Source organism: Balaenoptera acutorostrata, chromosome 3 (assembly GCF_949987535.1).
Source record: "Balaenoptera acutorostrata chromosome 3, mBalAcu1.1, whole genome shotgun sequence".
Lineage (NCBI taxonomy): Eukaryota > Metazoa > Chordata > Mammalia > Artiodactyla > Balaenopteridae > Balaenoptera > Balaenoptera acutorostrata.
This window is the reverse complement of record NC_080066.1, coordinates 75,167,845-75,185,721: the sequence shown is the minus strand read 5'-3', so window position 1 is coordinate 75,185,721 and position 17,877 is coordinate 75,167,845. Positions and strand designations below refer to the sequence as shown.

The 17,877-nt window shown below is 34.8% G+C and overlaps 1 protein-coding gene across 4 annotated transcripts in view; it reads right to left on the bottom strand.

The window, feature by feature from the left end:
* VPS13C (vacuolar protein sorting 13 homolog C) overlaps positions 1 to 17,877 on the bottom strand; it is a 197,130-nt gene that overhangs the window by 72,078 nt on the left and 107,175 nt on the right. For all 4 annotated transcript variants that reach the window (XM_057542575.1, XM_057542576.1, XM_057542577.1 and 1 more), the window contains exons 38-47: positions 16,980 to 17,059; positions 16,427 to 16,486; positions 15,564 to 15,720; positions 13,658 to 13,774; positions 12,106 to 12,209; positions 11,210 to 11,377; positions 9,690 to 9,994; positions 8,561 to 8,708; positions 5,354 to 5,504; positions 3,209 to 3,321 (exon numbers count right to left, since the gene is read on the bottom strand). In XM_057542575.1, the coding sequence (XP_057398558.1) occupies positions 3,209 to 3,321; positions 5,354 to 5,504; positions 8,561 to 8,708; positions 9,690 to 9,994; positions 11,210 to 11,377; positions 12,106 to 12,209; positions 13,658 to 13,774; positions 15,564 to 15,720; positions 16,427 to 16,486; positions 16,980 to 17,059 (1,403 nt within the window). The remainder of the gene's footprint in view (positions 1 to 3,208; positions 3,322 to 5,353; positions 5,505 to 8,560; positions 8,709 to 9,689; positions 9,995 to 11,209; positions 11,378 to 12,105; positions 12,210 to 13,657; positions 13,775 to 15,563; positions 15,721 to 16,426; positions 16,487 to 16,979; positions 17,060 to 17,877) is intronic.

Sequence of the window (17,877 nt, the reverse complement as noted above, 5' to 3'; positions counted from 1 at the left end):
GTGATTAGGTAAAGAATATAAACAGCAAAAGCTCATAGGGTCAAAGAGATCATTGTGGGCTGGGAAAAATTCATGAAGAAGGTTGAGAACTAACTGAGCTTGAGAGACTGAGTGGAACCAGATAGGCTACGAGGGGTAGAAGACATTCTAGATGGGGAAAAAAGAAGAGCAAACAATTCAAGATGCTCTGAGGGCACAAGGTACAGACTGGCATCTCAGGCTTAAATATTCCAATAAAAGAAAGGTAGGGAATGATGTCTGGAAAGAAATGTGGAGGTCTAATTGTGGTCTCAAATCCTAAACCAAATATTTAAACTTTAAGGAAAAAGGATGTCAATCTTTATTTCACCATAATACATAGCTCCAAATTCTGTAGGTGTGCCGAGACATTAAAAGAACAAAACCCAATCAACCAACCAAAAAAAAAAAATTCGGGGAAGTAAAGATTATCAGTTCAGTCATAACTGCTCACTACAGACCATGGCATTGATATAAGGGTACTGGTGATGGGCAATTCTTGGCACACTGGTTATAACTCCCTATATTCTCTCACTCAAAAGAGTACAATGCATGTAAGTGGGTCAGAATGAAATTATTATTGGAAAACTTGGAATGCCTTTAATTTACAAAACTGTAAATAATTCACAAACTTGTGATCTGTAACTATTAATAGAAATGACCAGTGACACATCTACTGATCACAATATAATAGCGTTTGTGATATGGTTACTGATGTAGACAATTTGGAGCCAATGAATTTTTTTAATAAGTTAAAATTCACATAACATAACACTGAATGCTTTCTAAGTAGAATGGGAAGTTGTAAACGGCTACATAAGATTAATTGAAGAAACTGGCTTGTGCCAATGTCTAGGATGGATGAAAGGAAAAAGAGCAACCAACAAGGAAGCCACTGCAGTACTGTGTGAGCTAAGAAGTTTCAAATAAAGCAGCAGTGAAAACTGTCAGGAAAGAACAAATGTTCACTCAAAGAAAAAACTGATAGTACTCTATCTAAATGAACAAAGAAGGTCTACAAAGAAGGAAGTAAAAGAAGACACCAAGATTCTAAGGCTGAGAAACCAGTAGAATGATAGTACCTTAATTGAAATGAAGAATCCATTTAACTGTTCATTCTCCATTATGTCATTTTCTGATCTTTTTTTTAACATTAAACATTAGAAATTAAGGCAGTCACCTCACACCAGTCACAATGGCCAACATTAAAATGTCTACAAATAAAAAATGCTGGAGGGGGTGTGGAGAAAAGGGAACCCTCCTACACTGTTGGTGGGAATGTAAATTGGTGCAGCCACTATGGAAAACAGTATAGATGTTCCTCAAAAAACTAAAAATAGAGTTGCCATATGATCCAGCAATCCTACTCCTGGGCATATATTCAGACAAAAATATAATTCGAAAAGATACATGAACCCCTATGTTCACAGCAGCACTATTCACAATAGCCAAGACAAGGAAACAACCTCAATTTCCATCAACAGATGAATGGATAAAGAAGATGTGGTACATGTATACAATGGAATACTCCTCAGCCATAAAAAGGAATGAAATTTGCAGCAACATGGATAGACCTGCAGATTACCATACTAAGCAAAGTAAGTCAGAAAGAGAAAGACAAATACCATGTGATATCACTTATATGTGGAATCTAAAGTATGACACAAATGAACATATCTACGAAACACAAACAGACTCACAGATAAAGAGAACAACACACTTCTGGTTGTCAAGGGGGAGGGATGGATTGGGAGTTTGGGATTAGCAGATGCAAACTATTATATACAGGATGGATAAGCAACAAGGTCCTACTGCATAGCACAGGGAACTATATTCAATATCCTGTGATATACTATAATGGAAAGGAATATAAAAAAAGAATATATATGTATAACTGAATCACTTTGATATACAGCAGAAATTAACACAACACTGTAAATCATCTATACTTCAATAAAATTTGAAAAAAAAAATGAAATTAAGGCAGTCCATTGCACAAATGACAGACACTAGCCCAAGGCCCAAAAATAACAATATATGAATATTGTATAACTTTTAGAAAACAATATGAAACATAAGAAAACATATAAATGGACATAAACAACAGATATAATACTTATAATCAGTGCATATTATGGGTACTATATGTATGAGTATTATGATATGAGATATTAATTGATATAATCAAAAACATTTATTAGAAGACACTACCTATATAATAAAAAAATAGCTTTCTGAACTATCAATTACACATTATGTGGTTCAAATCATAATGGCACTAGACCCTGGTTCCTCAATTCACTCATCAGTATCCTTAATATGTATCTACTACATATAAAATTTATTCAAGAGAAACATAATTAATGCTTATATATCATGGATAATCATGAATTTAAAAATAATCCTCTAAGGTTCCAAAGCCACTACTAAATTATTTTCCTTAGTTAAATATGCATATATATCTAGCTACGTAATAAAACTGTACATATAATTAATTACTCATATATAAAATTCTTCTCCTAGAGATAGGTTTAAGTGTTTTAGTGCTGATATTACTTGGAAAAAAGTAAGAACTTTTCCTTGGCCTAGTAAGATTAAAAACACTGGGACTTCCCTGGTGGTCCAGTGGTAAAGAATTCGCCTTCCAATGCAGGGGACACAGGTTCCATCCCTGGTCGGGGAACTAAGATCTCACATGCCACGGTGCACCTAAGCCCACGCGCCTCAACGAAAGAGCCCACACGCCTCAACTAAAGAGCCCGCGTGCCGCAAACTACTGAGCCCACGCGCTCTGGACCCCGTGCTCCACAACTACACAGCCCACGTGCCCTGGAGCCTGTGCGCCACAACTAGGGAAGAGAAAACCTGCATACCACAACTAGGGAGAAGCCCACGCGCTGCAAGAGCCCGTGTGCTGCAACAAAAAGATCCTGCATGCCACAATGAAGACCCGACACAGCCAAAAATAAAAATAAACAAATAAAATAAATATTTAAAAAAATTAAAAAAAATAAAAACACTAACAAAGTGAAAGCAGAGAGCAAGACCAATGCATATTCTCTAAGCCAAACAGGATTTAATAGACACATCAATTGTGAGAAGAAAAGTCACACCAAAAAAATGACAACATTCTAAAATTGAATATCAAGAGCTAAAGACGTATTCCTAGATGCAGACATTAACTACATACCTGGCGGGGATCATTGTTATAAAGTATAATAGAAAGAGATTCAAAGTGAAAGTCAAACTGGAGAGTGACATTCTGGTCCAAAGAAAGCTTTGAGTCTGTCCCATCTTCTTGTTCTGATGGTTCAAACATAAATATGAAAATTAAAAAGCTTTTAAGTATGTATATGATTTTGTACATATTTTAAAAGCTAAGATTCTAAATTTATATCATATTTTCAAGGATTCTTTAAATCATTATGAGACAATTAACAAAAATGGCATGTATTGCATATATATTTAATACAGGGCAAAGTGACAGAGCCAGACTATCTACATTAAAAATAGAGAGAGGGCCTTGCAAAGAGTATCGAGACAACTTTTTTAAAAAAGTCCATCCAGAGCAAGATTACTTCATTATAGTTTATAATTATCAAAGCATTTCACTTAACTGGTTACAAGCCATTCTCAAGAGATTATGAAATTGGAGGTAGAGAAAAGTAAAATACTTTGTCCTACAACAGGCAGCTAGTCAGTAAAAGATCCTCTGCTAGTGTAGTTCATGTCTCACTATCTTTAATTACCTATATCACCCAATCCATTACCTTTACAAGAAGAACAGAATGTAATTCAAAAGCAGAGTCGAGGAGAGCTCAAATATAATTTGGGATAGGAAGCCTTCGGAATTCTGAGGTGAAAGAGACTTCGACAAGTAATTCAGTCTCTCCCCTCATCTTTAGGCAGAAACTTTTTAGACAAAGAACAATAGATATTGCTTTCAATCACTCGTTACAAAGTGATTCTGCAATCTCTTTTGGAGATTGATTCTACTCTTTTGGTCATTTATAGGAAAGTCTATTCTTACTGTACAAGTTAGTGGAAGAGCAAACACTGCATAACTTTAACCAGATAAAGGCTTCTCCAAGTTGGAAAGCTCTAGGGTTTTTTCCTTTACCTTTCCTGAAAATAATTTACATTCCAATCTTCATCATCTTTGTAGCTTTTTCATCTGTACTCACAAGTTTTCCCAAGTACCACATTAACTGTATAGCCTGAACCAGAGACACGAATTGACCACAGCTGAACATAATGAGATCATTAATCACATAAAGCTTGCCTGCTACAGTTTATTCATGTGTACACAGTTCCTGTCTAACCAGAGCTACAGCCTACTTATCTAGCATTTGTCTATACAGTGGCATGAACTAAACCTGGGAGAAGATGCTGACCTCACTAAACTCATGTAGTACTCTTAACTATCCTGAACGAAAAACCTTATTTTTCACACTGCTCTAGTCATTTGTTTTGTGACTTCAAAACACACCAGACCTAACTATAGGTGAAGCAGTGCTGGTACAGTGTTATTAACTGGCGGTTTTACCGACTGCTGTCGTAAGTAACAGCTGATGACCTGAGCGTTATAAAAGCACAGCAGTCTGGGGTCATTTATTATATGGACAAGGAACACTTCATCTCTTTTTAGCCATGGAAATATTAACCTATTCACAGTCTAAAATAAAACATATGATATTCATGTAACGATTTTAAATGATGAAAAGGGTGCAATTATAAAGTTATTCTATATAATTGTTCAAGAAAGTAAAAAGAAACCTTATATTTTAGAAAAATTATCTTTTAAAAACGGCTGAATTTAAAAGGTTCAGCGCTTTTGAAAGATTCAATTTTAATAATCTGGGAAACTCCCTTATGTATCTGACTATATCACACTTCCCAATGAAGCCAGATAAGTAATGCTGTTACTAAACAAGAATACCTTCCTTTTTTATGGACCAGTCATCTGAGTATGACACCAAGGTCCTTTTCTCTCAATTATTCTGGGACCTTACTATGCTGCATGCCTACTTTGCTTTTTCTCAAAGTACACCACCTCAGTGCCCCTTGAATTGGACAAATTCACCTTTCACAAATAAAGGGCAAATATGCATCATGCAGGCAATAAGAGGTGGGCCCTCCCTTTAGAGCAATGAGCCTATCTCCTTCCCTTGGGAGCTTCAAGGCAGCCCCAGCTGATTTTCCACAGTAAATAATACAATACTGGATCAGTTCACACCACATTATGCTGGACAACTAAAATCAACACTAAATATAAATATGGCATTAACACTAATTTTTCTCTATAATCAAAGCAAAAATCTCCATCAATTTATACCTTTGAGGTGGTCAGGTCTACTGGAAACGTCTTTTCTTACTCTTATAGCCTCCTGGGTAGACTGTGTAGGGCTTGGCTGTGAAGAAGCTTCTCCAAGATTCTCCAGCAAAATTTTCATTAAAACCGTTAAGTCATCTTTACTGAGAGCAACCTAGAAAGCAACAATAGGCTGTTGTTAATACAAAGTAATAAAAAATGCAAAATATAATATCTATGTCTTAATTTATGGTCCCTCAAATTAACTAATTGTACATCTAACTAAAAAAAAAAAAAAAAAAAAAAAAAAAAGCAAGTTGGGACCATGAATACCAGGATAAAAGCATTTCATAGTATTAGACATTACTCCTGTGTGAAAACACGCATCTGCCTCCACTCATATCCAAGCCCCTACTTCCGGTACTCCCTTCTTCCTGCCTTAACTGCTACTATCTATCTTGTCCTGTTCCTGGACCTGTGTCCCTCTCCCCTCTCCCTAGTTCCTCATCTCCATTCTGCTTCTCTCTCTTTTCATCCACTACCGGATTTCTCCTCCACATTATTTACTCTCCTCCAAACTCAATACAGGAAGAATGCTGTTCAGTTTCCAGTCTCCACCAAGAAGGAAAAAGATGCTCTCCTGCAATGCAGCTCTTTTTTGTTTGTTTGTTTTTAATTTAATTTATTTATTTTTGGCTGTGTTGGGTCTTCGTTGCTGCACACGGGCCTTCCCTAGTTGGGGTGAGCGGGGGCTACTCTTCGTCACGATGCGTGGGCTTCTCACTGCGGTGGCCTCTCCCGCTGCAGAGCACCGGCTCCAGGCGCACAGGCTTCAGTAGTTGCGGCTCACAGGCTCTAGAGCGCAGGTTCAGTAGTTGTGGCACACAGGCTTAGCTGCTCCGCACCATGTGGGATCTTCCCCGACCAGGTCTCGAACCCATGTCCCCTGCGTTGGCAGGCAGATTCTCAACCACTGCGCCACCAGGGAAGCCCCGCAATGCAGCTCTTATTCTCAGTACATATGCATCTGCACAGACTTAAATCATTTAACTTATCAAGATGATGCCTCTTTAGAATAACAAATGCATCTACAAAGAATTTTTAAAAACCAAAACACAGACCAGGATATGAGTATCTTGCTAATCTCCAACCTTTATAAAAGGGGATATGTGGCAAAAAGGAAAAAAAAAAAAAAGCAAGAGCTTTTGAGTCAGGCAGATCTGTATCAATAATACCACTTTCAAGCTGTGCTACTGGCTAAGTTTCTTAGCCTCCTTAACTCAAGTTTCTTTTCTTTTTTTTTTTTTTTTTAATAAATTTATTTTTTTTAAAAATAAATTTATTTTTTTGGCTGCATTGGGTCTGTGTTGCTGCTGGCGGGCTTTCTCTTCGTTGCAGTGTGCGGGCTCCTCAGGGTTTATTGCGGTGGCTTCTCTTGTTGCGGAGCACGGGCTCTAGGCACACAGGCTTCAGTAGTTGTGGCACGTGGGCTGAGTAGTTGTGGCTCCTGGGCTCTAGAGCACAGGCTCAGTAGTTGTGGCGCACAGGCTTAGTTGCTCCGCGGCATGTGGGATATTCCCGGACCAGGGCTCGAACCCGTGTCCCCTGCATTGGCAGGCAGATTCTCAACCACTGCACCACCAGGGAAGTCCCTAACTCAAGTTTCTTAATGTTTAAAATAGGAATAATATCATCTACCTCATGGGTGGCTGCACAACAACAGGAAGCTGCTAGAACAAAGATGCTACTGGTTGCTAAGATCCATTAACCCTTTTAATCCTTCCATCTTTTGTACACTTCCCCTACACATATAGTGGTCCAAAAGGCCTTTTTCAAGTACCTAAACACAAATTCACACAGATACATTCACAGCATCTTTTCTTCTGGACACCAGAGTACCCTATGTCCCCCAAGTTAGGTCCCTATCACCAAGGAAATTGCCTGATTCCCAGCCTAAATGAAACTGGGGAGATATTTTAGCAAGAGGCAATGACCAGGGATTTCTTATTTGCTCCAAGCCCCAGTCCTTAGATAATAGATGTCACTTTAACTCCCTAGGACTTCTTTGTATATTCATTCCCACTTTTGACACCAACCAAGATATCACAGCTGCCTGAAGAACAGCTAACTTCACCACCTCCTAATATTTGAAAAGGATCAAATATTAGTTCTGGGAGCTAATCTTAGCAAGGGAGAATTTAAGAGAACAGTCTCATATTCCAGAATAGAAAAGTCTCTATCAATACCCTGAACAGATGTTCTTCTTCATATATCATATCTACTCATACTACAGATAGGGATCTTTCATTCCTACAACAAACTTCAATTTTAACATCTTCCCTAGTAGGACTCTGCTCCTTTGACCCTTCTTGATTAATCTTAGAACTAACTCTGAAATAATCACAGACATCAAAAACCATAAACTACTAAATTTTTATTTGTCTTTCACACATTCTGTTCAGTCACCCCCTCCCTTTCCCTATCCCCTACTGTTTGGCTTCAACAGTTTCACACACAGGCGCACAAGAACCATAAGATTCCTACACTTCCATGACCATCTTCGACTAGTATCATCTCTTCCTGTGAGCCTACATATGACCTGCTAACTACAGTATTAAAAATATTGCTGTTTACTCGGTGCTTTGTGACCACCTTGCGGGGGGGGGATAGGGAGGGTGGGAGGGAGACACAAGAGGGAGGAGATAGGGGGATGTATGTATATGTATAGCTGATTCACTTTGTTATAAAGCAGAAAGTAACACACCATTGTAAAGCAATTATATTCCAATAAAGATGTTTAAAAAAAAAGTATTGCTGTTTATATGCTTACCAAATAAACATATTCACCTATTGAAAATGTCTACTTTTCTATAAAAGAGTGCTCCTATACATTAAAAATACTACTAAGGTGCTTTGAATGTGGTATCTAAATATCACTTTACAGTGTCTTATAATTTAACTGCCTTAAAACTTTAATAGAATTTTCTAAAATTACTAATAATATTTTCTGTAGACTCCATAGCTTTTAACCTCAGAGTTCTTGCTTTGTTTTACCAAATATCCAATTAATGTGAAATAAAGAAAAGTGTGGGAAACTAGGATAACTTCATTTTCAGTTAACAAAGCATTCCCTTTAAATGTATTATCACTTCTGATGTCCACTTGAACTACACTGTGATCAATGATAAAAGCCTCTCTAGCAATTTTCACGTATTTTATACATACACTTACCTGCATAGGTTTTAGTTTTCCTTTTATCTCCATCCCTGGAATTTTCACATACCATGATGCTGCTAAATTTCGCTGTATGGATAAAAGCATGTTGACTGGTTTTAAAATTTCAATGTCATGCTGTGGTAAGCCAGCCTGCAAAATTGTTCTGAAAGATAAATAAGAATTTATTTTACATTTCTAAAATCTACATTTTAAAATGAAGACTATCATATCATATCATATCATATTGTGTAACAGTTTCCACGGAGCATTTTTCTAAACACTAAAGGCTGCTATCCGAGTTCTTTTAGAACATGTTTCTTTTCACAAATCAATCTGCATCAGAATAATTCAAGTTTATATGCAGAGCTATATAAAACAAAGCCTATGTAATGCTGATTTCAAAGAGACAAATTTCATGAAGTATGACTATCGCACTATTTACTATCTTTCACAAGGATATTTAATAGCAACTAGTCCAACATCATACAAATGTTACATCCTCCTAAAATTGGAGGACAAAGAAAGTGATACTCTACTTAGCCCTTAGGTTTATGTTATTAGTACTTCTCCAAACTCAAAGGGAAAAACTCACCAAACCTAGAAGTTAAACAAGCATATTATAACACTCATATCTAGCCTGCCTGCCAACAAACATTTGAACCACCAAATAAGTTACTCTTGTCCTTCAACAGAGCAAACACTTTCCCATTTGGATTTGATAATCCATTAGATATCTTACTGAGAATTCCTAAATGTGACAAGGTTTGGAAATGAGAAATAAATCTTAAATTTTATTACATTTTAAGAAGTCTTTGTCTCTGTACAGAAATGAAAATAGCGATGTGCAGAGCAAATAAATAAACAAAAATAAATCTAAATTAAGTATTATTGAGTAAACTATAATTTTATAATAGGAAATTTTTATAGAGTAAAAAAAACACGTTATAAATTTAGTAAGACAAAAGGTAGATTCTATGAGATCCACCATCATAAACCACTAACCGAAAACCAACAGTCAAGGTTTCATAATTAGAAGAAATAAGGAATAAGAACCATAAATCACTAGAGTGTTTTACCCCTGGCAAAGGTTTTATGAAAATTCTACCTCTAGTAAGTAATTTGCCATTGGATTATATATTTATACCTGGACAGCTTCAGCTGAGTGAGTTGGATGTTCATTTTATCAATGACTGGGGGAAGAGAATGCTGTTCCACAGAAACTACACTAAATTGGTTTTCAACTTTGATTAAACCCAGATCTGCTATAACAGCATTAGGTGATACTGAAGACTGAGGAATGATAATAACTGGTGCTTTCAAGTTGATATCCATCAAAAGGCGGAAGCTCTTTTCAGCCAAGTCTTTCATGCTGGAAGCAGCTCTTTCTGCAGCCTGGACTGTAGCGGTGCTCAAAGCTTCTTTGGCGGTTTGAAAATTGTTGAGGAAGTTCTGTTGGAAAATACTGGTATTTAGAGTTCCCCCAAAACAGGATTTATTTTTAAAAGGAAAAACTTTAAGAAAGAAAAACTAAATAAAAGAGGTGATATAAAATAGACGTTATTTATGACTGTGTGCATGGAGTAAAGTCTAGAAAGATACACCCTGTGATAATTAACAAGTGGAAGAAAGAATCCTTTAACTTTCACTTTATGCATTTCAGAATTATTTGTTTTTTGACAAATTTTGGTAACAATACTTTTTAAAATATCCCTTTTACTCAAGAATGTTGTCATCTTAATTCAAACTTAAATAAAAAGATGAAGGAGAACTCTTTACATCTCCCAAGTTGCTTTAATTCTGTACCTCTAGGTCATAGGAATAAAGTCTATTAGTTTTAGTCCTTAGTTTTAGAAACTAAGGTTTTGCCCGCTTATTTCTAAAGGTTCTTTTCTTAAGTGTACTCTAACATGAGCAAAGGTGCTGAAGCGTTTACAATCTTGCAATCATTAATAAGAGTCAAAAATTCTTTATTTAGAGTGAGATGCCTTTCACCTCAATTTCAACTAAAAACAGAAAGATTTTTCCCAATGGAGAAAATAATTGGAAGCAATATTCTTCCATTAATAACACAAATGGTTTATTTAGTTTATTAAACTAACCCCCCTCCAAATAAATTACTTCCCAGAGAAATAAAACATGATGGTTTAAATAGAAATCCATAACTTAAAAGCTTTGATTAACAGCCCTGCTAAGAGGCAAAGGCAAATTAAACTCTTCAGCCCATGACACTTACATGGAAATAAATAATTAAAAAAGTTTTATGGCCTTGTTGATCATAATTATAATCAAAAGCTGTAAGTTCCAGTATTAGTCCTTCAAATGCCTGATGACCTCCTTAAAAGATTCTTTTCGCTAAATACCTTTTAAGGGTCTCTCATAAAACAATAACACTGAAAAGCCCTAATTAAAACATCAGAAAGTACTTTCAAAATATATAACTATGGAAATGTTAAAGAATGATCATTCATAGGTTCAAAACAATGATAAAAATTCATTTAGTTATCCATCATGTAAAGGATTTCCTTAATTGTAATATTCTATTCAGCATTTGGAAGTTTAGCACACAGCCCTATTAGTAAAGATTTTGACTACCTAGGTTCAGATGTATAGGCAAAGATACTTAGGTGTCAATGAGAAATAAATATATTTAAAAAATAAACTTACCAAAAGAGACATGAAGAATTTATGAACATAAACAATTTGAATACAACCCACTTTGAGAGTAAGTTTGCCATCTACTTTAGACATATCAGCATAGGCCTTTCCTTCTGTGGCGTCTGGATAAAGAGTCATTTGGAACCTAAAGACTTCATCTCCCAAAATAGAGACAGCCTAAAAGTATTAAATTAACTGGTTATTATATCAAAAGAGCTGTATCACTGTATTATAAATAAGTTTCCTTATTACAGAATCCTTGATATATAAAGAAGCATCACTTAAATTCAACCTTCAACAAATTATTAGTTAAAAACATTTAACTTGACAATAACTTTTTCCTATATCTATAAAGAAAGTTTTATCAATGGAGATATCAATCACTTAATTGATTAGAAATAACTTTTACAAATCACCTAGTCTATATACACTGTGAAAGCAGATGATGACCATATTCATGCTAACTCCCTAACAAAATGCCTGACACATGACAGATAATAAATATACACTGAACAAATGATTAAAGGTAACTCAAGCCCCAAAAAACAAAAATAAATTTCAATATAGAAACGTATCTTTTTTTTTTTTTTTTTTAAAGATTTATTTATTGATTGATTGATTGCTATGTTGGGTCTTCGTTTCTGTGCGAGGGCTTTCTCTAGTTGCGGCAAGCGGGGGCCACTCTTCATTGCGGTGCGCGGGCCTCTCACTATCGCGGCCTCTCTTGTTGAGGAGCACAGGCTCCAGACGCGCAGGCTCAGTAGTTGTGGCTCATGGGCCCAGTTGCTCCGCGGCATGTGGGATCTTCCCAGACCAGGGCTCGAACCCGTGTCCCCTGCATTAGCAGGCAGATTCTCAACCACTGCGCCACCAGGGAAGCCCCCAGAAACGTATCTTTTAATTACCTTTTTGTGAATGGAAGTCGAATCAACATTCGTAACTATGATGTCCTTAAGTCTGGCAAACATGTCGGTCTGCTTTGGCCTCACAGAAATAGAGGCATCCATTCCTGTGGGAAACACAACACTTTTCACCTAATCCAAGTGAACTAATTTAGTGGTTTTTAATTCAATAATATACTACCAAGATAGAGAATAGATAAAAATCGCTCACTATTAGACATATTAAAGGTAACAACTTCTTTTTTTTTTTTTGGCCACACCAAGTGGCATGTGGAAATGTGGGATCTTAGTTCCCCGACCAGGGATAGAACCCGCGCCCCTTGCACTGGAAGCGCAGAGTCTTAACCACTGGACTGCCAGGGAAGTCCCAAAGGTAACAACTTCTATGTATGAGACACTAAGAAAGATTATAATATCTTTAAGTGCTAGAAGCATCTCATACATAAACTTTGCGGAAATTTTAAAACAAAAGAAATCAAATGTCAAAGAAAATTAATCACAGGTCTCCAAACACAAGTATCCTGTGCATTATTAGTAAGATCAGAATTGGTCATTTATGATGACACCTAACATTTGTTAAACAGTTATTTTACAGACATTATATAATGAAAACTATTACTCTAAAAACTAAACATAAATAAATATAATTTGATGAATAAATACTATTCTTTCTACAGTAAACTGTATCTAAAACACAATCTTTTAAAATTTCTCTCCAAAAAAATGTTTGTCATTCTCATAATTTCTAAAGGCATGATTTCTAAAACCACTCCTCAGAGTGACTGAGAGAATGCCTACAGCTAAGCCCCAAGAATGAACCTAAATCATTACCATGCTATGCATAAATAGATACTCAGTAACATTCGTTGAACCGAACTGATTTTCTAACCCCTTGTTAACTGCTTATTATGTACATACCAGGCACTTTTCTTAATACATGTAAATTTGTAAACTTAATCCTCATAACAATCCCATGAATAATTATTATAACTATCTCCATTTTATAGAAGCAGGAACTCAGGCACGGAAACGTTAATTAATTTGCTCAAGGTCAGCCAGTAAGTGTTAGAGCCAAAATTTGAACCTTGGCAGTCTGGCTCCAGAACCCATGGTATAATCTGAACTCATCTTTATATCAGGCTGATGATGAGTAAAGCTTACAAAATTTCTTTTAGAAACTTCTTTTCCTGATGCTATATAAGCACAAAAGACAAGGGAAACAGGATAATGACATTTCCTTTACTCAGTGAGATGTTATGATATTCATTTCTCAGTTTAAAGTTATATTATTCTGAAAATGCAAACAGAACATGAGATTAAGCCTTAGACTTACTCTGAAAAATTTTTTAAATATAAGGAATGTCTCACATCAGTCATGAATCATAACAAATTTACTTCTAACATTTCAAAGCACATCTCTGAAAAGTTTGCAAGACTCTTCAATATAAGTAAACCAAAAGACGACTCATGAGAACTCTACCATGCAACAAGCTTATTCTTCCTGAAGGTCTATGTAAAGAAACAGAAATACCTACACTAAGAAAAAATTACTTACCATGTATTCTAATATCTGCAATATTACACTTCCGATCACAGACAAAGACATTAAATGCATTTAATTCAGCTATGACCTTTAAATCAAACACATCATCTTGAGAAGTGTTGCTGGATACTGAAAAGTAATAGAATTCTAGTGATTAGCAAAGTGCAAAGATGATATAACATAAAATAATCCCAAAATCACTAAAATAAAAGTACATTATCAACTATGAAGAACCAAAAAGGTCTCCATTAAGATTACATATAATTAATATTATTTTTAAATCAATTTTCAAATGCCAATCAGACAGAAAGTAGCATATTTCCATCCAAATTAAAAATAAAGGCAACGTTTACTAGCACCTTATAAGTATAATTTTGCTAGATGGAAACCTTACTATAATTTTTCTTGTGGGTAAAAAGGAAACCCCCTATATTAGAATTCTAAGATTCCATTAGAGCTAAATTTTAATTTGGAACTGCTTTTCATATCATATATTAGATCAAAGAAAAATATTTCATGAAAAATTGTAATAGTGATGACTTAGTAAAATATGTATTATTAACTATGACACATACATTTTATTAACTATAGAGACAACTTCCCTAGATTATGTTTCTCCATGAAGAATCCTAAAAAAAGTTCTATAAGAAATGAACATAAAGGGCTAAAGTTAAGAAAAAAACAAAAAATTATTTTATAACGTGTATTTGTGTCTGTGCACATGTGTATAAAAATCACAATCAAATGGATTCCCTTAATCTAGGTCCTGATTGATAAATTTAAGATATAATTTCCTAGAGATCTGTCTTGACTAAAGGAAACACTTTTTCCTATAAAACTGTAAAAGTATGGGGACATCAGTCCTTAATCACCGAGATGATAAAAGGGTTTTTTTTTTCCTTTAAGATTTAAAGTAGCAAAATCAAACCATAAAAAACAGCTATTTGGCATAACTAGAAGATTGTTTCTTTGGATTACTATTTTTTGTAGTTTATTGTGAGCTTAAACATTGCTTTTTCATTTATTCAACTGTGTGTGTGTGTGTGCGTGTGTATGTATGTATATGTTATGTAAGTATTTCCATGGATATTAATGTAACAAGTACATTAAAGACGAAGAAGGTAAAACTCTTTTACTCTAGTTTAATGCAAAAATACTGCTCTGCTCCCTGGTTAAAAAAAAAATCTCATCCTTGTATCAGATCTAATATTACTAACAGTTTTCACTTTAAAGATGCCAGTAATATAGATATAATACAACTAGGTAACGGTCTGAAAATTAAATTACCAGACGTTAGATACTCACATCATATGACATGAAAGAAAAATAATTAAAATGATATTTGGCTTAAAAAGAGGCACATGTTCACTCACGCTACACCACATCTAATATTTCACGGCACAAATTGTGGCATGTGCCCACATCTCTATGTAACTTAAATACAGTTTTGGTTAGAAACCAAAGTGAGTCTGTCTCTTCCATGAGATTGTTCCTTTTGTGTTTTGCAAAGCTGAAAACTGTTGAGCACCAGGTAGTTTTAACTGACTGACTGACATGGGCCTTTGTTACTACACATGATTGTGTTCATATTTTAATTACTTCCTTCCTCACTTTCACTGGAGTGAAGGGTACAGAGACATCAATGCAAAGTATATACAACTTTATTTTACATAAAAGCTAGGCAGTGAAATCAAATATAAATACGTGGTAAATATTAAACACTTATTTAAAATCTCTCACTAAATTACCCTATTATACCATAGGGATAAAATCTGCTTTCTTTTGAAACCAACCTAATCTGTCAAAGCAGCTAAAACATAAAGGTGATAAACAGTTATCTTAGCTTGAAAATACATGTTATTATATGATTATTAAAGTTCAGATAGAAAGTATTAAACCATGACTCAAAAGTTAATACCAGTTTTCGCAATGATACTCCTGTACTCCCCCGTAAGTGGCTTCAGCTCCGATTCCTTCTTAGAAAGTTCAGAGGATGGAAAAGCAGATGATAAAAAATCCATGAAGGACAGTAAAGCTTCCAAATGCAGAACTAAGTTTAAGGATGAAAATGAAACCTAAGATAATGAACAATTAGAGAGGCAGATTTCAGATATGGAAACATTTTTATGTCAAACCTCAACGTATACAAGTAGCACAAGAAGAGTTCAACTAAGGACTTTTTTTTTTGAGAAAGAACTCACTATTACTTTGTTAACCTTTACCAGACAATAAACCAACACTGCCCACTCCCACACCCAAACGATAATTCTAACCTCAACGGAACTTGATAGGCTTTAAGTAAAGATACAGGAAGTATTATCAGCCTTAGGTTGGTTGGTCCCCTTACAGGTGGTCCCAAGACAGACTATACACACTCAAATGGATGGTGACCGATGTCTGTACTGAGCCATACTTTTAGCCTTACCCTTAATTTTTTTCTAATCCTAAAGCCAATTAATTCAAATGTTTAATGCTTCCATCAACACTACGCCAAATAACCATAGTGAACAAAATTTCCTTAAAAAATATTTTATTTGTGTACAACAAGGAATCATTAATTTATATCTGGGAAACAAGGAGCCTTTTAGGAAATCAAGTCAACTTTTGTAATAACTTTATTTCAACTCTCCACCCATTTCTTTTATCTACAAAATTAAACCTATTATTATCACCACCCTTATTCTAATTTTAGAGCTCACAATCTCACAACTGAAGATGGCTTTGAAGCTAGATTTAATCATTACTATAATCTAACCTTAGAGGGAATTCGAAAAGATTTACCTGAAGTCTTTGTTTGGTATTGTCATGGATGGTTTTAAATTCTGGTCCATCACTGTCTGCCTACAAATAATGGAGGATAAAGCCACTGGGTTGCAAACACTAAAAATTCACACACTGAAAAAATATATATATATTCTTTACTTTTCAAAGTATGTATGAAAACACTATGAACATATTTCTTAAAGGCAAAGAAGAACATGCCAAAAACATGACCACATAAGCACTTATATTCTACAGAAGCAAAAACCCAAACTCCTTATCCTACTTGGGAGGAAATGGTAAAGGTAGGGGAAACTGTCAGTGTATCTAGATAATAACAGATTTTGCTTCAAACTACAATGGAACTTTGTATACATCTACTTATTCAAAAACATAGGATTAACTCAGAAGTTTATTGAAATTATCCAGGATTGTCAGATGCTTGCATAAATCACTATAATCAACCAGTTTTAGGATGAAAAATTTTAGGGGAGAAAACCAAGATATTATATACAGGGGAATGACATAATTTCATATATGCAAATATTAAAGAGAATCCTAGAAATGAAACTACCTTTTTCAATAACATTTTCAGAAGGGGCTCATCTGTTACATTAGAAGAGTTAATAATGTGAAGAGGTTCTCCTTTCGAGTCTAAAAGAGAAAAAAGAGAGGGTAGATTCATTATTAAGTCGTTTAGACATTTCAAATGTATTTAAAAACAGACCAGCCAGTTACACAAATATACGTTTGTCAAAACTCAGAGCTGTACGCTAAAAAGGGTGAATTTTACTGTATATAAATCGTATCTCAATAAAGCTGGCTCTGAAAAAAAAAAATTAAAGAAACTCCAAAAAAACAAAAAAAACAGCACTGGCCAATTATAAATGCTATAACATTTGGTACTACTGGTATTACTTATTTGAACAAATCATAATATATTAAAGAACAAAGCTATAAAATACTTAAACTAGCGATTATTCTCAATACAAGTTTGCTTTACTTAAAGTTACCCCATAGAGTTCCTATAAACTTTAAACACCCACACCAACTTTAAGAGTTGGCTTGGTGCAATTTAGAAAGTGAATTTGAAAGGTTGAAGAGACCACAAGGTGATGTTAAATTTTTCCTCTATATATTTCTGGGTTGTTTAATTTTTATTTTTTACAAGTATATATTAACGTCATTAAACACAAATAAAAAACACTTACGTAATTTTAAAATAAATAAAAAACCAAAGAAAAAAGTTACTTCCTAGTAAATTAACTCACCTTTCAAAAAGGGTCCCTGGGCTCTATACCTGGGTATTGTTCTCAGAGCACAGTTATAATGTAATGTTGCCTTCCATAAGTACTGGAGTGTTATGTACTGAAGACATATGCCTCATTTTTCTTTTAGATATATTCTACTTTGTGCTAAATATTTAGATATAGACTTACTTTATGATAAATAACTACATAATGAATTTTAAC